The sequence below is a fragment of the Tamandua tetradactyla genome, chromosome 3, assembly GCF_023851605.1.
Source record: "Tamandua tetradactyla isolate mTamTet1 chromosome 3, mTamTet1.pri, whole genome shotgun sequence".
NCBI classification, from domain to species: Eukaryota; Metazoa; Chordata; class Mammalia; order Pilosa; family Myrmecophagidae; genus Tamandua; species Tamandua tetradactyla.
Genome location: NC_135329.1, coordinates 34408440 through 34432772, shown reverse-complemented (window position 1 = coordinate 34432772; position 24333 = coordinate 34408440). Strand labels below are relative to the sequence as shown.

Sequence of the window (24333 nt, the reverse complement as noted above, 5' to 3'; positions counted from 1 at the left end):
AAATGTTTTCCTTTCAGTCTACAGTTTTGCATCATTGCTTAAAATATAAAGGAATAACATAATAGTGTTAACTGGATGACCACTTTATAGAAATGTTAAGTAGAAGTATAGATAATCAAATGAAAATAGAAAAATTGTTATTGGAGTCTGTGTCTTTATATGTGAGAAATAATAGTAGGGTATGATGAGAAGTAATTTGAGACTAAAAATTATTACAGCTGACACTGAAGAAATGCAATGGGCTAGGCACTGCTTGGTATATTCCTTGCAACAACCCTATCAGGTAGATACTATTATTGTTATTCTCATCTCTATTTTACAGACTTGGGAACTTTTAGGCCCAGAGTGGTCAATAGATTTCCAGCGGTTGCACGAGGCATTTAAATCCATTTTTTTTGGGGGGGGGAGCGGTTAAGACAGGTTTCCTTTAATGAAATGGCCAGTTTTGAGGCAGCTGTTGCAGGTGATGGAGATGGTGCCTGAGGACTGCCCCCTTGCACGAACATGGTCTCCAGGGCAACAGAACACAGGTCTTGGGCCTCAGTCTTTGGCTGCTTGGGACAGAATCAATGAAGAGGTGGTATGAACCTGGAAGGGCAAACACTTCACAGAGCAGGGCAGGGCTGGGGCCAAAGCTGCAGTGTTTCACAGCTTCTCACCACCTCTTCCATATCAGTAAGAACGGCATCCAGCTTTGCCACCACATGTCGTGCGTTGTCCATACTGAAGCACATCGGGGGCTTAAACTTCACATCAGAGGCTTAAACTTCAAGACATTCTTCCCAGGGCCATCAGTGCTCAGCAAAATATAGTTCTCTTTCAGCCTGTATACCAAGTAGTCAGCCTCTTCAGTGGCTGGAGTCCTTGTAGCCTCATCTTTAATCAGATCCACGCCAATGAAGAGCCCAATGCCCCTGATGTCCCCACTGATGGAATGCTTGGCTTTCTGCTGCCTGAGAAGCTCCATCAGGAAGCTGCCCACACTGGCGGCATGAGCCTGGAGCTGCTCCTTCTCCAAAACATCCAGGACGGCCAGCCCCACAGCACAGGAAACAGGGCTGTCCCCAACGTGTTGAAGTACTCGACGCCGGTGGCTTCAAATGCCCTTGCCACAGCTTGTGTCGTTGCCACACAGGCGAGAGGGTGGCTGTTGCCAATGGGTTTGCCCATGGTGACGATGTCAGGGACAGAGCCCTCCCCTTGCAGTTGGAGAGGATTGACTCCATAGTCCATGTCCTTAGCCACTGCACAGTTCTGTCCCTAAGAGTACTTTCTAAACAGGTCTTTGATAATTTAGATGAAAATGAAATTAGAGTAAAATTAAAACAAAAATATTTAAAAAATCACTTTTGCCATCAAAGACAATCACTCCTATAGGCATGTAAGAATACAGGATATTTTTTGATGACCAAAATGCTACATGTTGAGATGAGAAATAAAGAACAATTGTTTAGAGTATTTAGCCAGAAAGGGGTGTGTGGATTTTGGAGTTAATATATTCCTCATTTGGGTGTGCTACCTTGGTTAGTCTAACCCATTTACTGAATGACCCAAAAAGCTGCTAGTTTTGACTGGGGACCAGATCAAGAGGAGGCTCTCCAGTAGGTCCAGGCCGCTGTGTAAGCTGCTCTGCCACTTGGGTCAGAGGATCCCAGAAGATCTTATGGTGCTAGAAGTTTCAGTGGCAAATAGAGGTGCTGTTTAGAGCCTATGGCTGGTCCTTATAGGATAATCAGAGTGTAAACTGTTAGGATTCTGGATCACAGCCCTGACTTCCTCTGCAGATAACTATTTTCCTTTTAAGAAACAGCTTTTGACCTGCTACTGGGCCTTAGCAGAGACCAAATGCTTAACCATAGAACACCAAATTACCAAGAGACCTAAATTTGTTAGGCCTCCATCATGAACTGGGCCTTGTCTAACCCACCAAGTCTTAAAGTTGCATGTGTACAGCAGCACTCCATCATAAAATGAAAGTAGTATATATGAAATCAGGCTCTAGCAGTCCTGAAAACACAAGTTAGTTACACAAGGAAGTGGTCCAAATACCCATGGCCCATACTCCTGCCACATATCCTTCTCTTTTCCAGCCCACAGCTATGACCTCTTGGGGAGTACTCTATCATCAGTTCATTGAGGAAGAGAAAACTTGGGCCTGGTTTACAAGATGGTTCTGCACAGTATATAGTTACCACCTAAAAGTGGACTGCTGCAGTGTTACAGTCCCTTTCTGGAGCATCCCTGAAGGACAGTGGTGAAGGGAAATCCTCCCAGAGGGCAGAAATTTGAGCAGCACACCTGGTTGTTAGTTTAGCTTAGAAGGAGAAATGGCCAGAGATGCATTTATATATTGATTCATGGGCTGGGGCCAATGGTTTGGCTAGATGGTCAGGGACTTAGAAAGGAATGCAACTGGAAAATTGGTGGCAGAGAGGTCTGGGGTAGAGATATGTGGATAGAGGTTTCTGAATGGGTGAAAAAGGTGAAGATATTTGTGTACCAAATGAAAGCTCACCAGAGGGTAACTTTAGCAAAAGAGGACTTTAATCAAATGTATAATATGACCCTCTCTGTGAATAGCAGTTGACCTCTTTTCCCAGCTACTCCTGTCATTGTCTAGTGGGCCAGACTGATGGTGATTGTGGGGATGGAGGTTATGCATGGGCTCAGCAAAATGAACCTGAACTTCTACTCACCAGGGCTGTCCTAGACCATTGCTGAATGCCCAGTCTGCCAGCCCAGAATAAAAGGGATAGAGAAGGATGAAGGAAAAATGACTTTAAAGGCAGAACCCTGGAAGCCAAGGTCTGGATCAAAGATACCTTAGACCAAGAAAGCATACCCACCCACCTGTGTGAGAAGGCAGATCTGCCCTGAGCTCAGAGAGTAGATTTTGTGCCCTGGTGTTTAAGGAAAGTGCTGCCACCCCAATGCTTGGGGATGGTGGAACCTATGCCCCTGTATTAGTGGAGCATGGTTGTCATTCTAGTGCTGGGAGAGGGTATAGTCTTTGCCCTGGCCTGTAAGGAGAGCCTGGCCACCACTCTGATGTTCTGAAAGAATGGGCCCTACACCCTAGTATTGTGGAGAGCATGGCCTCTGAGCAAGTAATTGGAAGGGGTAGGACTGCTGCTCCATCAGGTCCAGAGGACAAAGAATCAAGCCTCAGATTATTCTCAGACATGTAGATCTAATGGAGTTTGCCCTGCTGATTTTTGGACTTGTTTGGGACTCCTGACTCCTGTTTTCCTTCCAGTTTCTCCTTTCTGGAATGGGAATGTTTGTCCTGTGCCTGTCCCACCATTGTATATTGGAAACAAATTACTTGTTTTCCAGGTTTCACTGGTCCATCAGACAGAGGAATTTGCCCCAGGACAGACAACTGTCCAATAACTGATTTTTTTTTTTGCAATCTTTTTTATTTTATTTTATTTTTTATTAATTAACGGAAAAAAGAAATTAACCCAACATTTAGAAATCATACCATTCTACATATGCAATCAGTAATTCTTAACATCATCACATAGATGCATGATCATCATTTCTTAGTACATTTGCATCGGTTTAGAAGAACTAGCAACACAACAGAAAAAGATATAGAATGTTAATATAGAGAAAAAAAATAAAAGTAATAATAATAGTAAAAAAAAACTATAGCTCAGATGTAGCTTCATTCAGTGTTTTAACATGATTACTTTACAATTAGGTATTATTGTGCTGTCCATTTTTGAGTTTTTGTATCTAGTCCTGCTGCACAGTCTGTATCCCTTCAGCTCCAATTACCCATTATCTTACCCTGTTTCTAACTCCTGCTGGACTCTGTTACCAATGACATATTCCAAGTTTATTCTCGAATGTCGGTTCACATCAGTGGGACCATACAGTATTTGTCCTTTAGTTTTTGGCTAGACTCACTCAGCATAATGTTCTCTAGGTCCATCCATGTTACTACATGCTTCATAAGTTTATCCTGTCTTAAAGCTGCATAATATTCCATCGTATGTATATACCACAGTTTGTTTAGCCACTCGTCTGTTGACGGACATTTTGGCTGTTTCCATCTCTTTGCAATTGTAAATAACGCTGCTATAAACATTGGTGTGCAAATGTCCGTTTGTGTCTTTGCCCTTAAGTCCTTTGAGTAGATTCCCAGCAATGGTATTGCTGGGTCATATGGCAATTCTATATTCAGCTTTTTGAGGAACTGCCAAACTGCCTTCCACAGTGGTTGCACCATTTGACATTCCCACCAACAGTGGATAAGTGTGCCTCTTTCTCCACATCCTCTCCAGCACTTGCCATTTTCTGTTTTGTTGATAATGGCCATTCTGGTGGGTGTGAGATGATATCTCATTGTGGTTTTGATTTGCATTTCTCTAATGGCCAGGGACATTGAGCATCTCTTCATGTGCCTTTTGGCCATTTGTATTTCCTCTTCTGATAGGTGTCTGTTCAAGTCTTTTTCCCATTTTGTAATTGGGTTGGCTGTCTTTTTGTTGTTGAGTTGAACAATCTCTTTATAAATTCTGGATACTAGACCTTTATCTGATATGTCATTTCCAAATATTGTCTCCCATTGTGTAGGCTGTCTTTCTACTTTCTTGATGAAGTTCTTTGATGCACAAAAGTGTTTAATTTTGAGGAGCTCCCATTTATTTATTTCTTTCTTCAGTGCTCTTGCTTTAGGTTTAAGGTCCATAAAACCGCCTCCAGTTGTAAGATTCATAAGATATCTCCCAAAATTTTCCTCTAACTGTTTTATGGTCTTAGACCTAATGTTTAGATCTTTGATCCATTTTGAGTTAACTTTTGTGTAGGGTGTGAGATATGTGTCTTCTTTCATTCTTTTGCATATGGATATCCAGTTCTCTAGGCACCATTTATTGAAGAGACTGTTCTGTCCCAGGTGAGTTGGCTTGACTGCCTTATCAAAGATCAAATGTCCATAGATGAGAGGGTCTATATCTGAGCACTCTATTCGATTCCATTGGTCGATATATCTATCTTTATGCCAATACCATGCTGTTTTGACCACTGTGGCTTCATAATATGCCTTAAAGTCAGGCAGCACGAGACCTCGAGCTTCGTTTTTTTTCCTCAAGATGTTTTGGGCAATTCAGGGCACCCTGCCCTTCCAGATAAATTTGCTTATTGATTTTTCTATTTCTGAAAAATAAGTTGTTGGGATTTTGATTGGTATTGCATTGAATCTGTAAATCAATTTAGGTAGGATTGACATCTTAACTATATTTAATCTTCCAATCCATGAACACGGTATGCCTTTCCATCTATTTAGGTCTTCTGTGATTTCTTTTAACAGTTTTTTGTAGTTTTCTTTGTATAGGTTTTTTGTCTCTTTAGTTAAATTTATTCCTAGGTATTTTATTCTTTTAGTTGCAATTGTAAATGGAATTCATTTCTTGATTTCCCCCTCAGTTTGTTCATTGCTAGTGTATAGAAACACTACAGATTTTTGAATGTTAATCTTGTAACCTGCTACTGTGCTGTACTCATTTATTAGCTCTAGTAGTTTTGCTGTGGATTTTTCAGGGTTTTCGACATATAGTATCATATCGTCTGCAAACAGTGATAGTTTTACTTCTTCCTTTCCAATTTTGATGCCTTGTATTTCTTTTTCTTGTCTAATTGCTCTGGCTAGAACCTCCAACACAATGTTGAATAATAGTGGTGATAGTGGACATCCTTGTCTTGTTCCTGATCTTAGGGGGAAAGTTTTCAATTTTTCCCCATTGAGGATGATATTAGCTGTGGGTTTTTCATATATTCCCTCTATCATTTTAAGGAAGTTCCCTTGTATTCCTATCTTTTGAAGTGTTTTCAACAGGAAAGGATGTTGAATCTTGTCAAATGCCTTCTCTGCATCAATTGAGATGATCATGTGATTTTTCTGCTTTGATTTGTTGATATAGTGTATTACATTAATTGATTTTCTTATGTTGAACCATCCTTGCATACCTGGGATGAATCCTACTTGGTCATGATGTATAATTCTTTTAATGTGTTGTTGGATACGATTTGCTAGAATTTTATTGAGGATTTTTGCATCTATATTCATTAGAGAGATTGGTCTGTAGTTTTCTTTTTTTGTAATATCTTTGCCTGGTTTTGGTATGAGGGTGATGTTGGCTTCGTAGAATGAATTAGGTAGTTTTCCCTCCACTTCAATTTTTTTGAAGAGTTTGAGGAGAGTTGGTACTAATTCTTTCTGGAATGTTTGATAGAATTCACATGTGAAGCCGTCTGGTCCTGGACTTTTCTTTTTAGGAAGCTTTTGAATGACTGATTCAATTTCTTTACTTGTGATTGGTTTGTTGAGGTCATCTATTTCTTCTTGAGTCAAAGTTGGTTGTTCATGTCTTTCCAGGAACCCATCCATTTCATCTAAATTGTTGTATTTATTAGCGTAAAGTTGTTCATAGTATCCTGTTATTACCTCCTTTATTTCTGTGAGGTCAGTAGTTATGTCTCCTCTTCCATTTCTGATCTTATTTATTTGCATTCTCTCTCTTCTTCTTTTTGTCAATCTTGGTAAGGGCCCTTCAATCTTATTGATTTTCTCATAGAACCAACTTCTGGTCTTATTGATTTTCTCTATTGTTTTCAATTTCATTTATTTCTGCTCTAATCTTTGTTATTTCTTTCCTTTTGCTTGCTTTGGGGTTAGTTTGCTGTTCTTTCTCCAGTTCTTCCAAGTGGACAGTTAATTCCTGCATTTTTGCCTTTTCTTCTTTTCTGATATAGGCATTTAGGGCAATAAATTTTCCTCTTAGCACTGCCTTTGCTGTGTCCCATAAGTTTTGATATGTTGTGTTTTCATTTTCATTTGCCTCGAGGTATTTACTAATTTCTCTTGCAATTTCTTCTTTGACCCACTCGTTGTTTAAGAGTGTGTTGTTGAGCCTCCACGTATTTGTGAATTTTCTGGCACTCCATCTATTATTGATTTCCAACTTCATTCCTTTATGATCCGAGAAAGTGTTGTGTATGATTTCAATCTTTTTAAATTTGTTAAGACTTGCTTTGTGACCCAGCATATGGTCTATCTTTGAGAATGATCCATGAGCACTTGAGAAAAAGGTGTATCCTGCTGTTGTGGGATGTAATGTCCTATAAATGTCTGTTAAGTCTAGCTCATTTATAGTAATATTCAGATTCTCTATTTGTTTATTGATCCTCTGTCTAGATGTTCTGTCCATTGATGAGAGTGGTGAATTGAAGTCTCCAACTATTATGGTATATGTGTCTATTTCCCTTTTCAGTGTTTGCAGTGTATTCCTCACGTATTTTGGGGCATTCTGGTTCGGTGCATAAATATTTATGATTGTTATGTCTTCTTGTTTAATTGTTCCTTTTATTAGTATATAGTGTCCTTCTTTGTCTCTTTTAACTGTTTTACATTTGAAGTCTAATTTGCTGGATATTAGTATAGCCACTCCTGCTCTTTTCTGGTTGTTATTTGCATGAAATATCTTTTCCCAACCTTTCACTTTCAACCTATGTTTATCTTTGGGTCTAAGATGTGTTTCCTGTAGACAGCATATAGAAGGATCCTGTTTTTTAATCCATTCTGCCAGTCTATGTCTTTTGATTGGGGAATTCAGTCCATTAACATTTAGTGTTATTACTGTTTGGATAATATTTTCCTCTACCATTTTGCCTTTTGTATTATATATATCATATCTGATTTTCCTTCTTTCTACACTCTTCTCCATACCTCTCTCTTCTGTCTTTTTGTATCTGACTCTAGTGCTCCCTTTAGTATTTCTTGCAGAGCTGGTCTCTTGGTCACAAATTCTCTCAGTGACTTTTTGTCTGAGAATGTTTTAATTTCTCCCTCATTTTTGAAGAACAGTTTTGCTGGATATAGGAGTCTTGGTTGGCAGTTTTTCTCTTTTAGTAATTTAAATATATCATCCCACTGTCTTCTAGCTTCCATGGTTTCTGCTGAGAAATCTACACATAGTCTTATTGGGTTTCCCTTGTATTGATGGATTGTTTTTCTCTTGCTGCTTTCAAGATCCTCTCTTTCTCTTTGACCTCTGACATTCTAACTAGTAAGTGTCTTGGAGAACGCCTATTTGGGTCTAATCTCTTTGGGGTGCGCTGCACTTCTTGGATCTGTAATTTTAGGTTTTTCATAAGAGTTGGGAAATTTTCAGTGATAATTTCTTCCATTAGTTTTTCTCCTCCTTTTCCTTTCTCTTCTCCTTCTGGGACACCGACAACACGTATATTTGTGCGGTCCATATTGTCCTTGAGTTCCCTGATACCCTGTTCAAATTTTTCCATTCTTTTCCCGATAGTTTCTGTTTCCTTTTGGAATTCAGATGTTCCATCCTCCAAATCACTAATTCTATCTTCTGTCTCTTTAAATCTATCATTGTAGGTATCCATTGTTTTTTCCATCTTTTCTACTTTATCCTTCACTTCCATAAGTTCTGTGATTTGTTTTTTCAGTTTTTCTATTTCTTCTTTTTGTTCAGCCCATGTCTTCTTCATGTCCTCCCTCAATTTATTGATTTCGTTTTTGAAGAGGTTTTCCATTTCTGTTCATATATTCAGCATTAGTTGTCTCAGCTCCTGTATCTCACTTGAACTATTGGTTTGTTCCTTTGACTGGGCCATATTTTCAATTTTTTGAGCGTAATCCGTTATCTTCTGCTGGCGTCTGGGCATTTAGTCAGATTTCCCTGGGTGTTGGACCCAACAGGTTGAAAGATTTTTCTGTGAAATCTCTAGGTTCTGTTTTTCTTATCTTTCCCAGTAGGTGGCGCTCGTGGCACACGTTTGTCTGCGGGTCCCACCAGTAAAAGGTGCTGTGGGTCCTTTAACTTTGGAAAACTCTCGCTGTGGGGGAGGGTCGCCAGCCGAAGCGGCTTGGAAGAGTGCCAGCCGGCCCGGGGGTCCGAACGCGGGGAGGGTCACCAGCTGCCGCAGCCCGTGAGAGCGCCCGTCCGAATTTCCTAGTCGGCCTGCGGCGCCAAGCGTGGCGGGAGGGCGCCAGCCACCGTGGCCCGCGAGAGTGCACTGTTCCCAGCCGGATCGGGGAGTCACGTGTTTGGAAGGGACCACCCCCGTCACCGTTCTCCGCAGCCTGGGGATTTCCGATCCAATTCTCTCAGTTGGTCCAGGGGGCTGCTCATGGTGGGGGTGCCAGCCTCCGCAGTTTGAGGGGACCGCCTGCCCAATTCTGCCAGTTGGCCTGGGAAGGAGGAAGGGAGGGACACCAGCCGCTTTTGCCGCCCCGCCCGGGGAAGCCCGTGCCCCTCGGCGATCTCACCGGAGCTTGTTCTCCCAGACAGTCAGCCGTTCCAGGATGGGGCACGCTGTCTTTTTGATCTCTGTTGTGGCTCCGGGAGCTGTTTTGTATCGTTTCTACACCCCTAGTAGCTGTTCTGGAGGAGGAACTAAGATCCGCGCGTCTTACTAAGCCGCCATCTTCTCCGGAAGTCCCCAATAACTGATTTTAATGAGACTTTGTACTTAACATTGTTCTAAAATGGCTTAAGGCTCCTGTGATTTTGTGATGGAATGAATGTTTTATGCATGTAGGAAGAACATATCTGCTGGGGGTCCAGAGGGACCCTTTTGGGGATTGAATCATATCTCCCACAAAAGTCTTGTTTAGGTTTCAATCCCTGTGAGTGTGAACCTATTAGTAAATGTGACTTTTGAAGATATTATTAGTTAAGATGTCCCTAAATAGAATGAGGGTGGACCTTGATCCAGCCTCAAACTTCTTTTTTCATTTTTCAATAAATACTGACCCCATCCCTTGTGCAATTTAGGCTGAAAAAGGTCTGTCTCCTTTTTTTTTTCTTTTCAAATGTAGCATGCTTTCAAGAATGGTAGTTATTTAAGGGTTTATGGTTATTACACAGTAAGAATTTTAGGTCCTAAACCCACTATAATATGTTTTAAAAAGTGGCAAGGATCAGAAAAGCAAGGAGTACCAGTGATTAGAAAGCAATGGCCAAGTCCTAGAGGTGAGGAAATAGTAGCTCTCCCACGTTTGTTCTGTATGTGTCAGCAGTCAGTGTGCTGGCTTGAAAGGATGTATGTCCTCTAGAAGAGCCAAGGCATAATAATCCCTTTTCAATGCTGTATGTTTGAAACTGTAATCAGATCATCTCCCTGGAGATGTGATTTAATCGAGTGGTTGTTAAGCTGGATTAGGTGAAGACATGTCTCCACCCATTTGGGTGTGTCTTGATAAATTTCTGGAGTCCTATAAAAGAGGAAACAGTTCGAGATGAGATTCAGGGAGAGCAGAGCAGAATGACATAGCCATGAGAAGCAGAAGTCCACCAGCCATGACCTTTGGAGATGAAGAAGGAAAATGCCTCCTGGGGAGCTTCATGAAACGGGAAGCCAGGAGAGAAAGCTAGCAGATGATGCTGTGTTTGCCACGTGCCCTTCCAGCTGAGAGAGAAGACCTGTGTTCGCCATGTGCCTTCTCATGTGAGAGAGAAACCCTGAACTTCATCGGCCTTGAACCAAGGTATCTTTCCCTGGATGGATGCCTTTCATTGGACATTTCTATAGACTTGGTTTAATTGGGACATTTTCCTGGCTATAGAACTTTAAACTAGCAACTTATTAAATTCCCCTTGTTAAAATCCATTCCGTTTCTGATATATTGCATTCCAGCAGCTAGCAAACTAGAACAGTCAGTGACAAGGTTATATGTCAGGTTCAGGGATTAAGAATTGAGGAAAACTTGCTTCTGTGTGCGCAGTTCTTTGCCATATCCAGAGGTACTGTAGTAAAGCATACTGCCTCCATCTCTACCATCATGTAGCTCACAGTCTAGTAGGTAAAACAGTAATAATGCGTGACAATTGACATGATTGGGAATGGAATACTGTGGTCTCAATGAAGTTGATTGGTCTGATTATGGTCCCCGTTTTAAGATCCCTTCAGAGAGGTGGGTATGTACATCTAGTGGAGTCCAGCTTCCTATTGCTGTGCTGCTGTATTAGTTAGGGTTCTCTAGAGAAACAGAATCAACAGGGAACACTTGCAAATATAAAATTTATGAAAGTGTCTCACGTGACCGTAGGAACGCAGAGTCCAAAATCCACAGGGCAGGCTGCGAAGCCGATGACTCCGATGGATGGCCTGGATGAACTCCACAGGAGAGGCTCACCAGCCAAAGCAGGAATGGAACCTGTCTCCTCTGAGTCCTCCTTAAAAGGCTTCCCATGATTACATTTAGCATCACTAATTGCAGAAGACACTCCCCTTTGGCTGATTACAAATGGAATCAGCTGTGGATGCAGCTGACGTGATCATGACCTAATCCTATGAAATGTCCTCATTGCAACAGACAGGCCAGTGCTTGCCCAATCAGATAAACAGGTACCACAACTTGGCCAAGTTGACACCTGTCCCTAACCATGACAGCTGCTATAGAACTAAAAGTTGCTATATGAAAAATAACATGGGGTTCTATTGATTTAACTTAAAAACTTCGGTTATTGTGGAAAACTTCGAAATTGCATGTTCTTTTATTTCAGCTTGAAGCACCATGCCACCAGTTTATAATCTCAATTTCTAACTTTTTTTTTTGCTAGGAAAGAATCGATATTTTTTCATCAATTTTTGCCTTTGCCTTATTTTCATTTTAAGTATGTTTTATAGTCATGAGTTGTAAATAGTAAAATATGAAATATTTTTGTTGTTTGTTAGAATTTCTCTGCAAAGAATGTCCAAAAATTCATATTCACTTTGATCGAATAGACAAAAAAGATGTCCCAGAAGAACCAGCATATATGAGAAGATGGCTTCATGAACGTTTTGAAATAAAAGATAAGTGAGTAAAAGTTCTAGCACTTCAAAAGCTTTTCGTTCAACCAAATTTCTCCATGGTAAAGAATTTGAAACTAATTTAAGCATTTTTATCATCTCAATAATGTTTTTTATAAACTCAAGTCAAATTTTATTTCCTGTATAATCTTTTCTTGTTTTAAACTTTCATAAGTCACTATAAAAGATCTTATCATTATAGGCTTACCTATTTTCTTTTACAGTATTTCCTAGACTATATGATGTGAAAAGGTTGTTTTAAAATATGGTTTCCCAGGTCAGATAAGTGGTATTATTGGAGCACTAGCTGTCGTGCAAGCACTAAGTGGAAAAGCAAGACTCTAGGAATAGAGGATTATGTCTGATGACACAGTTTTATTTGTTGAAAGAGAGGACACAGCAATTGAAATTTTTACTGCCAAAATGACTTTTTTTCCTGTTAGTAGTTTTGGGGATCATCCTTACATTTGTCTATGCTAGTAATATTACTTTGGAGCAAACAGTGGTGTTGAACCTTGCTGAAAGTTGCCTGTAAGTAAAGTATGGGCATATTCAGATGCCTCTTAGATGATGCATAATCTAAAGGGGTCAAACTGAATGAGTATAATATGCCACTTACTAAGGAGAAAATCTTGAAGCAGAAGATTACATCAATAGAGTATATGAATATCACTTTGATTTAATTCAAGTAAAATTAGAAATTTTAGAATTTCTTTTCTTTTTAGGAAAAAACATGGGTCTGAGGTCTAGAAATGATATCAATAAATGAGCATATACCTTTCATTTACTTTTGTTTCACTATCTCTGGAAGTTTTATCCTTTCTGATGCATATTCTATTTTTTGAAAGAAATATTTTAAACATCTATAATTTTTATCCTCTTTTTTAGAAAAGGTGTCTAGTAGTTATGGGCAGCACTATTCATTAAGACCACATTGAAAAATATGGGGTTTTTTTTTGGTGAAAGACTTAAAATTTTAAAATTCCAAAGTTAAATTTATATTCAGGATATATGCTGAAGTGTTTCATTCTCCTAATGTAATTCCTCTCAAGAGACTGCCATTGTTTTCCTTTCTTCGTTTTATCATAGTTAAGTATTTCTTTATTAACTTCTCCTGATTAACTTCAACAAGTGAAAATTAGTGAAAGTCTAATAGGTTGAAAATGAACTAACTTTATGCTAATTTCTTATTTCATTGACTCATCTGTACTTGGCATGGCTTATTAACCAGCCATTTTAGGGCTCATTTGACCATGGAAGAAATTTTAAAAATAAGATCTGTGTGTATTGATATCAAATCTGTATATATGTATTTAGAATGAATCTGTACATTTTAAAACAGTGTTTTCTATAGGGAAGATGATTTATGCTGAAACAGAAGGACTTTCCCTTTCTGTACTTTGATGTTTGAGATTTTTATTTAGTATGGGAAAATGAGTTAACTATGCCTTTTTTTCTTTAACCTGCTTTTATAGTTCCTTACAAATAGGGTTTTGTGGAGAAACTGCATCTATATTATAAGAACCACTAAACTTTTCTTTGACTTCTAGTAGTATGGAACATGTAGAAAGAAGGAGTAAGGATTGGGGCAGGTTAAAGAGGAACTAAGATGAATTAGTTTGTGTGAGTCAGATCACCACAAAATTTTATCCACCTAAAGTTTAGAAAACAATAGCTTCCCCATAGATGACTTAAAGCCATCAATTTTTAAATATTACATATAACGCAATTCATATATGCTAATTATAGAGCCTATTAAAGATATTTTAAAGTTCTAGACTCCTATTAAACTAAGTCTCTGGATGTTTCTGATTCATTCTTATTTTTGAAGGACCTGTAACTTTCTTGGCATATAATAGGCACCCTAAATATCTGCTAAAGAAAGTAGATATTTGTTAAATCAAAATATTGAAAAGATTACAAACTGAAACTTTAAAATTTATTTGTTTGTTTTTATTTTGGCTATAGATTGCTTATAGAATTCTATGATTCAGTGGATCCAGAAAGAAGAAGCAAATTTCCCGGGAAAAGTGTTAATTCCAAATTAAGTTTCAAGAAGACTTTACCATCGTTACTGATCTTAGGTGGTTTGACTGCTAGTATGCTTATGACAGAGGCTGGAAGGAAACTATATGTAAAAACGTGGATATATGGAACCTTAATTGGCTGCTTATGGGTTAGTATTAAAGCATAAATAAGTAGCTGTCTCCAGTCAGTGGAATGTGCTACATTGTCTGTTATTGGCAACTGCACATTACTTGAGTTTGTTCCTGAATTTAGTAAGAAGTGTAAATAAAGCCTTGTTCATTGAACTGTGGATAAAATAGATTTGTGACTAAAGCCTATATGCAGTGGGTCTTTGAGAAGCCTATGGTTTACAAGTTTTATAACCGAAATTGCTGGAAAGGTAAAAGCTAATTGGAGTTTATGCTAAATCTTTGCGTTTCCCATGAGCTAATGTCAACTGCAGAAGATTATTAGGACTGAATGAGTTGTTATATAATTTAGGTGGCTGTATTTATGAACGTTAATTTGCAGTATATTTCACTGTATTTGTTATTTTCAATTTTTTACAACTTGACTGATCCCAAACTCTTATTACTAAAGAATTTAGCATTTGCAACTGTGTAATATTTTGCTTTTTGCTGAATTTCTCCAAGTCAGTCAAAGAAATTGTATTTAAGTATTGAACTATTCAAGGAAAGGGGCAGAAATGTTTATGAGGAAGAAACGGTTTAGCGTATGTTTTTATTGTATTACATTATTAGCTGATTTCACTTTATATTTGCAAAATAAATGAACATTTCTAGTATTTATTGAAACAGCTTAATTTGCACACCCTGTATGCTACACAAAAGAATGTATAAAATACGAGAATTAAGTTTTAGTTAAAATTTGTCACTCTGAATTGTAGCAGAGCTTTAAATTACCCAGCATTTTGAAGATTTTAGCTAAGCTATTAGTACTTTGCAACATTTGTGCCATAAGTACTCAAAAAGATTAAGATTTCTTGTGTTTTTTAATCTGAAAACAATCAGTGTGAACTTTATTGGACCCTGAGTCCAGAGACCTTTGAGGTAGTAGGGGCCTTCAAATGTTCAACTAGATTTACTAGCATGTGCCTTTTGCCTGTTACTCTTTATTTAGCAAAATATTTAATCCAAAAATTATTTTTATGTTATCATGGTAGATTTCCACAGTATTCTACTCCTTTTCATTTGTATCAAATTAAGTGGTGCTGCTCAATGGCTTATACAGTAGACTTTCAGTGAAGAAATGCATAGCCGATCGGTATTTGTCCTTTTATAAAGTTGAACACTTTAAGCCCTTGAAAGCATTTTGCATTTATCTTATTTCAAGAAATTCACAGTCCTCAAGTCAGTGAGATATAGATTTAATTTATCAGCACTGAATGGATTTCTCATTAGTTTTAATGGGCCTACATGATTACCACATATCACCTCAAAATGAGAGTTATGTTCCAAAAACCAATTTACAAAATTTTCAGTAATGAAACAATAGATCCCATGATACCATGGAAGAAAAGCTTTTTTTTTTTTAATGTGTGATTTGCTCTTACTTTATTTTATAATTTAAATGTGTCTACCAATCCTTGAAGATAACTGTTCCCCTTACTGCTAACAGATTTTTATTGTGAAATTGTTATATTAGTGACAGATGAAGTACACCATTTGAATCATGATAAAGTGAAAAAGATAAAGGGAACTTTTTCTGGCTGTGTTATACTACTACAAAACAAGAGAGTAAGTCATTTCAAGCAGTACCTTTGAAGAGCTGTTTGTGTGAATTAGTATGTACATATTCTTATGTATATGTTTACATACATTTGTGTGCACACATTCCCACAGATGATAATTTGTTTAATTATGAATGGGGACATAAGTAAAACTTTTGTAAAGTGTTCTCATGCTGAATTGTAATTTTTTCTTACCTATAGAGTGAAATTAAGGTAAATCCCATGTCTTTGTTAAATATGATTTTTAACAGTCCTAAAGGTAGAAACTATTTCTAATTAGATCAAAATAAATGTAAGTTTTGTAACTTATTTTGAACATCATGGGTTTGTTCTCACTTTAAATTTTAAGAAGCAATGCCAATTATGTTGATTATAAGTGATTTTAACAAGGCAAAGTGACCTGCATTAAAATCACCTTGAAATTGTGTTTCTTCTGTCTATATTGATGTTTTTTTCACAAAAGGTCTGTACAATATTTGTTAATTTTTCAAAAAAATGTATCAAAAGCTTTGGAAAACTAGAAGCTTTTCATTAACATGCATTGATTTTGACTTGAATTATGATTTTATAAAAATTAAGAGCCCTATATCTACCTGTAAATCTTTCCACACAATTTGACATAAGTTTGGTTTATATTATTATTGTTTACTTACAGCTTTGTTACTACTCAGTTTTTTTTTTCTAACAAGGCTGTCAATGTACATGCTTTTATGCTTTATTTAGGGAAAGGGTATGTTTGGATGAAAGTTAAAAAAATAAAATCTTTCACTGTCTCTAATGTCTGTGCTATTTAACATTTTGCGAACCAAAAATTCACCAACATTCTAAATTTATAAGGCCATAATATTTTTTCTTATTTATCTGTTTCTTAGGCTGAGCAAGTTTTTTTTTAATGCATTAATATGCTCAAAATTTTGAAGTCGTATACTAATTTGGTTCAAAAAGTTATCTATATAGTTTATAAGATGCATAGCAAGTCTTAATCAGATGGCAATTCTGTATTAGGATAGCTGTAGTGAAATATGTCAAATGCCTAAAATTCACTTGGTGAGTTTAAGGTGCCAATCTGTCTGATCCTTACATTATACATAACTAATGATTTCTTTTGTATGTTTCATTTCCATGTGATTTTTTTTTCATGTAGAGTGGTACCAATTTTCCTCTATATCCATATTACTTAAGCTTTATTTTCCTTTGTAATATTGCATGGTTTATAATTACATTTTCTGCATAGTTCTATGACAAGAAAATGATCTAAATGGATTAACCATTAAAAAAGGAAATATATGTATTTACTGTATCTAAAAGATACATAAATTGCCCATCAAGAATAGAAACAGGACTGATTGTAAAAATTTGAAAATGGATAGCACAGTACTATCTGTACTAACTTGTTTTCCAGTGAATAGTTATTAAAAGAAATCCTTTCCTTGTTCCATGGATTAATTCTTTCTGTTCATTTCCCAACTGTACTAATTGTGTTTATTACTCTGCCTGTTGTTTGGCATGTTTTCACTGATTTTCTTCTCCTAGCTTTTTTCTTGAAACTGTTGCCCAGTCACTTCTGCTCCAGATCTCCTTACTGTAAATAATGGTTTATTCCTGCCATATCTTCATGTATCAGAAAAATGTCAGTGATATTTTTCTAGCCTGGCAGAACAGATTAACTTAAAACGATTTCACTTCAAGGCAGATTGAAAGTGACTTCATATTAAGGCAGCATTAGATACTGCATGGAAATAGATCATTAACTTTAAGCTCTTACCAAAATATAATTTACCAAGTTCCAAAATTTCCAGTACAGGACCTCCTGAAGAGAGTCTTTCAATTCCAATTCAGTGTGGGTAACAAAGTAAAATTTAGAAGTAAAGTCTGTTTACTATTTAACTCCTAATTAAGTCTCTCTTTAAATTTTTGCCTGTTAGTCTAAAGTGCTATTTTTATTATACATCAGTTTCTTTGTATAACTTGTGAGTTTCATGTATTTTGTTTTTATTATGTAAATATCATTACAAATAAACTTATTTATAAATGGAAACAAAAGAATAGAAACAAATGAACTGCCAGGTATATATCCATATTCTCACATTTGAGAAGATGGAGAAATGTCTAGCAGTGTAGTAGTTCATGTCTTCAATGGCAAATGTATATAGTAAAAAAAATTAACTTAATAATAATTGTTCTTAAATTATTACATTGAGAAAATGCTTTGCTTGACATTATTAATGTGTTTCAAGTATTATCATGTAGTAAATGATTTATCTTTGCTTATAAGTAGGATATTTTTTTTTTTGGTTGGGCCAGCTTTTATTATGAATAGCACATACTTTTAGATTAAAAATGGGCTAATTTGGAATATTATTTTACTATTTAGTTTAATTGGTATTATATACAAACTAACATAACACCCAGGCATTAGAATGAAAACCAGTACTTTGGTCAAACTAATATTTGGAAGCATTTACTATATGGGTAAAATATCCATGTAATTGGCTGAGTTTAAAACTTTTTATTCAGGTATCTTAGAACACTGTAGATACAATCAACAATTTATTTGAGTTTAGAGTAATTATATCCTGAAAGACTTAATCCTAAAACTTTCATTTGACATCTTTACGAATTTGTGTATGATAAAGTAAATCCATTACTTTTAGCATTTGGGGAATCATTCTTGTAGTTTTACATGAGGTCAAACAGACAAATACCTGGTTATCATGCTGGACAGAAAAACAAAAGTTAATTCTCAGAAAGTCCAAATAGAGAGCTCAACTACTTCTAACATACTGAGGAAAATCTGACCTGTAGAGTGTAGGCTTTTAATAAATGTTTATTGATGTTGATGAGACAGGTCAGTTACTCCATCTGAATTATTAATAATGTGTGATCTTATACATGAAATGTAAGAAAGACATTTTCTACCATTTTATTTTTATAAATCTTCATAGCTAAAAATAAAGATGCTTTTGATATGCTCTCTTTGTTCAGCAGGAGAGAATATTTGGCCAACACCCATTTTCTTATAGCATTTTCAGAATAAATTCTGACTTGCATTCTTGGATTTATTGATGCTTTATTAATTCAGCAAAAATGGAAAATAATCCCAAAATGTAGTACTTTCATAGATAGCAAAAAGAGCTATTTGATAATAAAAATATGTTTTGTATAAATTGTGACAGTTTTATTTCCAAATATAGCTATAAAATACTCCATATTATTTTAAAGTGCATTTTGATTTGATACCAGTTAAGATTTACTGAGGGCTTACTATATGTCAGGCATTGTGCTAAGCATCCTATGTGCATCATCTCATTTAATCTTTGTGATAAACCCATGCAGCAGTATAGCTTACCATTGAGAGTAATGACTGCCAGGTTTTTGAATCCTGGTTCTACCACTTGCCAGCTGTTTGGCCTTGGGTAAATTGTTTAAGCCTTCTGTGCACCAGTTTTCCCATCTGTAAAATATAGATAATAAACACATTTGCCTCAAAGCATTGTTGAGAGCTGACTTAGTATATATAGAGCAGTAGTGCACAGAAAATAGCATACGCTAAGTAAATCTTGTTATATGTCCCCTCCTGCTCCTAGTTTTACAGATGAGGGAAGTGAAGCTCAGAGTATGAATAAAATACATGAAGCCGCACAAGTGATACTTCTGGAAAGGAAATGTGCTCATATTCTTTTCTGTTTAATAGGATAGATTGAAATATTTTAAACTATTTAAGTGCCTTTAAAAGTGGATTGTCGGGCGGGCCACGGTGGCTCAGCAGGCAGAGTTCTCGCCTGCCATGCCAGAGACACAGGTTCGATTCCCAGTGTGTGCCCATGCAAAAAAAAAAGTGGATTGTAATAATTGTAGTCATAGTTTCTTAAAAATTATAGATTTTAATTAAAACTAGATCAAGCAATATTGAAATTATAAAAGGAAAGATTCTCCATCTTTTATAGGAAATGTTCATGGCCTCTCCAAACCAACACATACTGATCTTCAGAGCTGACAAAGTGCCACCCATTTTGGTAGCATAAGTCTTGTCACTTAGGTAAAGGATGTGTAATTATACATTCAAAAATATTTCCTTATAGTGGTATATAGTAAATTAATGTTTGAAATTATCCCAAATTATAAAAATCTAATCTGTGCCATTTCCATACATGTATATAACTTAAGCAAATTACCTTAACTAGTTGGTCCTTCATTTTTTTTTAATCAATTCAGGATCATGTTTATATTGTACTTGGGCTGCTTTCTATCTGAATCACAGGTCAATTTCTTGATAGTTTTATGGACAATTAACCAGTTTTTATTTGTTCATGACATTTTTCATTCTGTTTTCTCACCTTCACCTATCTTTTGTTGGGTGTTATCAGTTTACTGCAGGAAAGATGGCAGAAAACACTCTGTTCTTCCCACTCACTACTTCCATCCCCATGTATTTTCACTGACTGAAATGGAAGATACCAACAACTACTATGGGAAATCATTTCTTGTCAGTAGAGTGGAAATGAAGATGAGAAAAGACCTAATTTAGAAGGCATTTAAATGGATATATATGAATTCTTAAAAAAAATTTTCAGGTTAAATATCGATTGAAGAGAATTAGAACTAAAGGAGAATTTATGTGCGAAGCCATTGTTTAGCAAACGTAAGGAGATGGGAATGTGTCACATAACCATGGAGGGGACCTATAAAATACCTGTGGAGTGGGGAAGTTTGTTGTTTTCTCGGTTTGGTTGATTTGATTTTACTCTGAATAATTTTCAATATAGAATTAGGGTAAAGTGAGTTTAACCTGGTAGAAAATCAGGCTAACAGTACAGATATTGTATCTTTTAAAGATTTCAGGGTTTGTGACTAAGTAATTGTTCCCACAGGGCTCTAAATCTGCAGCCAGAGTTGTGCATTATTTCACAGATATTAATTAAATGTCTACTTATAGTATAAGGAACTTTGAGGAGAAATCCAGCAAAGCCAAAGACATACTAGGGCATCAAAGGCATCTACCACTTTTCTGCTCAAATTGGACTTGGTCCCTCATTCAGATTTTGGCAAAGGCTATAAACATGATGCTTCAGGGATCTATGTGAACAATAACTGTTTCTAACACAATCTGTTAGTCTGATCTTTAACATAGGTGACTATTACATGAATACAGAAGGGTAACGTTTGCTGTTCCAGTTTAAGTGGGCTTGGGAATGTTGGCAGAATAGAGCACTAGTCTTTGGGGTCACATTATCAAAGACACTGTCAGTTATGTACTTCTGTGTCTCAAGACCTTGACTTTGTGCTGTCCAGGTGACTAAAATAAGGTTTTCTATATAATCTGTCTTTTAAAGTTTCTAGTGTGTGAAGGAGATTTGGAAAGGTGTGGCCAGAGAATTAAATGGCAGCTAGGAGCGCATGGATACTGGAGCCAGGCTGCCTAGGTTTGAATCCCTGTCCTACCACTAACCATTTCAGTGACCTTGATCAAGTTCCTTAATCTCCGTGCCTTGGTTTCCTTAACTATAAAATGGAGATAATAATAATGGTACCTATCTCATAGAGTTGTGAGGATAAAATGAAATAATCTATGTAAAGCACTTGAATTAGTTCTGTGATGATGGTAACTGCTACTTCTAGGAAGTCCAGTTTTAAATTGGATAGTAAATTAAAATTCTATTATGCTTGTGCCTTTTTTTTGTAAACCATCTCAAGTACTTTGCCCATATATATGTCCATAAGTAGGTTCTGCCTTATACATGTGATGAATACAATCTAGACATTGTGAAATGAAATAAAGTATATTAAAATACATATATTCTAAGCAATGTGTCTGTCTTGGCTTGTGTGCTAGTGCTAGTTTCTTTCTTCTTCTTCTTCTTTTTTTTTTTTTTTTGGTCTCAGTATCTGCTTCCCTCCCTCTACTTCTGAAAGTTGAGATAGAGAGTTTTAGTTCAGAACTAAATCCAATACAAAGGATCCATCCAAGTGTCTTTGAATCTGGTCATTCCTACCTCTCTTTTCGTTAACATGCTCTTATTTCTACTCCCATTCCTACCTGATTGTCTGGTTGTTTTCAAACTTTCTGTATTACATCACTTTATTTCCTGATATTTCTTATTACTGATAGCTAGCTCCATTCTGACATTAAACTGTGGGCAGGGCTTAAACTGAACTCAGCTTTCAAGGCAGTGCAGTATACAAAAATTGTGGTCAAAAGTCAGGAGACCTAAATTATGGCCAAGTTCCAAATATGTGATAGTGGGTCATTTCTTTCTGGAGCTTAGCATTTTATGTGATAAAAAAAGAGCTGAGTCATAGAGAGTTGCTAAAGGCCTTCCCCTCTCACAGTCTAATTTCTACATTCCTTCTGGATTTCCAAGGCACTCTTCCAAACGTCTAGGCCTGATACTAATACAAGAGATTCCTTTAAACCATATCTACCTCTTATCTTCCCAAGCACATGGACCCCAGGCAATGTCTGTCCTCATTTCTCTTCTCCACCCCCACCATAAACCTTGGACGGTCCCATACCACTGAGTTCCTGGGCTAATTCAGAAGCTTTCAAGTCACTGTCTTAGAACTTGTAAATCATACCCCTACCCTGTATACCTGCACTCTACAATATGATAGCCTCTAGTCATAGAAGACTTGAGTTCAAATTGAGATGTGCTATAAAATATATACCAGATTTTGAAGAATGAGCCCAGAAAAAGAATGAAAGTTTACTGATTTTCATATTGATTACATATTGCACTGTAATATGCAATTACATTAACAGTGTTATATCAGTTGAAGATATTCTAAAGCAGTAGTCTGAAGTTAACAAGTTATTTTAAAAAGTAAAGGACATAGACATTTAATACATGATACAGAAATTCTGATTTGGAAGAATCAGCCAAGAATTGTTGATGTTCAAGACAATCAAGCACAACCAAGAAACAAAATCTGAAGCAAATAAAACAGTACTGAAATGTATTCATTCTGGATTGGGCTTACTGTAAATAATACTATATCATACTATTCCCTGTGTTTTTTGTATCTTATATATATTTGCTAAGTTAAGATATGCTATTATCAACTAGGTATACTATTATTTTGCTTAGAAATATTATCCAGTGGTGATTTCATACCCTATCACAATCACTAATTAAATGTCACTACTTTACCTCGATTACTAGTCCATGTATAAATGAACCCTTAACACAATCTTGTAGTCTGCAAATAATTGAAAATTCCTTCTGTAAATGCCCCTGTGGTATATCTAAATTAATGTGGTCAGGTAATGTTACACAAAACTATGATTCCAAATCATAATTACTGGAACATTGCTGTTACGTCTGCTTGTAATGAGGAGCTAAAATTTTATTACTTCTATCTGCTCTTTCATTTTTCCCAAATAATTATTTGATATGAATTGTGTTGACAGTGTGTTTATAGTGGCCTCAGAAGACATATAAAGAATGCTGACAGCAAAGGAATGAGCCTTTTTTTTTTACATAGTACAATAAAATTCATAGGAAACAAGATTTCTGAGTTGTTGAAAGAATGCTCTTATAAGCTAGTGAATTTTGATACTTTAGGTTGAGAATGGTAGTCACATTTAAGATAAATTTCACATTTAAGATACAATTGGAAAAGGTTAGAGTTGGAAGAAACTTCAGAGATTAGCACAACTGGCTCACATTGCAGATGAGGATACATCAATGACAACAGGAGAAGCAAATACTGACTTGATCAAGATCTCACAGTTAGAGGTGGTAAGTGGTAGACAGAGAACCTGATGTTCTGCCTGTTTGAACTGTAATAGCCAAATACCGATCTGACTTGAAAGAGTATTTCTTTCATATATGCAGTTTGCCATTGATGATAAAGATTTTTCAAAGATAGTGCTGAATTTCTCTTTTCACATCTCTGGTTCTGTCTGGGATCTAGGCAGCCTCTGAAGAGCACCTGCGTGCTTTATTGACCATTGACCTCCTGCTCTATGTATTCAGTGACACAATGAAGTCTAACCAACTTCAGTTCCCTGAAGCCCCAATTAATTTGGAGACAGCTGACTTTGAAGTGACTGGCATATTCCTTGTGATCTTTGATTTCCACACATGCCCAATTATCATATCAGAGCACCTTATAGCAATCTTGTTAAAACAAAATAAACATGCATATGTCATGTTCATCTGTGTCTTCTGTAGACTAGGGCAGTGCTAGATCTTTATGCAACTCTAATAGGTAATATAAAGTGTTTTACAGCTGACAACATTCTCAAAGCATTGCCCGTACCCATATTTAAATGAAAGTTCCATTGACAATAATTAGAATAACTATTGAATTGAGTACTTACTGTGTAGTAAATAACTTTCAAACTATTTTACCTGCATTATGCTTTAGTTCACACACAGCTTTGTGAAATAAATAGGAATCCCCAAAAGTTCCACAATGAACATTTATTACCTTTTTAAAATCTGATCATCCTAAAGCAGAAGTGGGTTCTAAGAAATGCCTGGGAAGGGCAAGGGAACAACAACAAAAAAAACACCTCCACTATGCTGGGAAGCAAGGCTTTCCCAATGTACCTCTGGCTTCCAGCAGTGGGCATTTCTGGGGTTGGAGGAAAAAGAGAGAAAGAAGGAATTAAGTGGTGAAAGCAGAAAGCCTTTCCAGTGAGGCCAAGTGAATGCTAGGTTTTCCCTTATGTCATTAGGGAGTTGCCACAGTGTCTTTTATTCTTAATTTCATAAAAAGCTCTGCCCAATAGGCCGAATAAT

The 24333-nt window shown here is 36.6% G+C and overlaps 1 protein-coding gene across 2 annotated transcripts in view; it reads left to right on the top strand.

The window, feature by feature from the left end:
* AGPAT5 (1-acylglycerol-3-phosphate O-acyltransferase 5) overlaps positions 1–14141 on the top strand; it is a 102459-nt gene extending 88318 nt beyond the window's left edge. For both annotated transcript variants that reach the window (XM_077152986.1, XM_077152987.1), the window contains exons 7-8: positions 11713–11836; positions 13798–14141. In XM_077152986.1, the coding sequence (XP_077009101.1) occupies positions 11713–11836; positions 13798–14023 (350 nt within the window). In that variant the 3' untranslated portion in view covers positions 14024–14141. The remainder of the gene's footprint in view (positions 1–11712; positions 11837–13797) is intronic.
* Positions 14142–24333: the final 10192 nt, after the last annotated feature.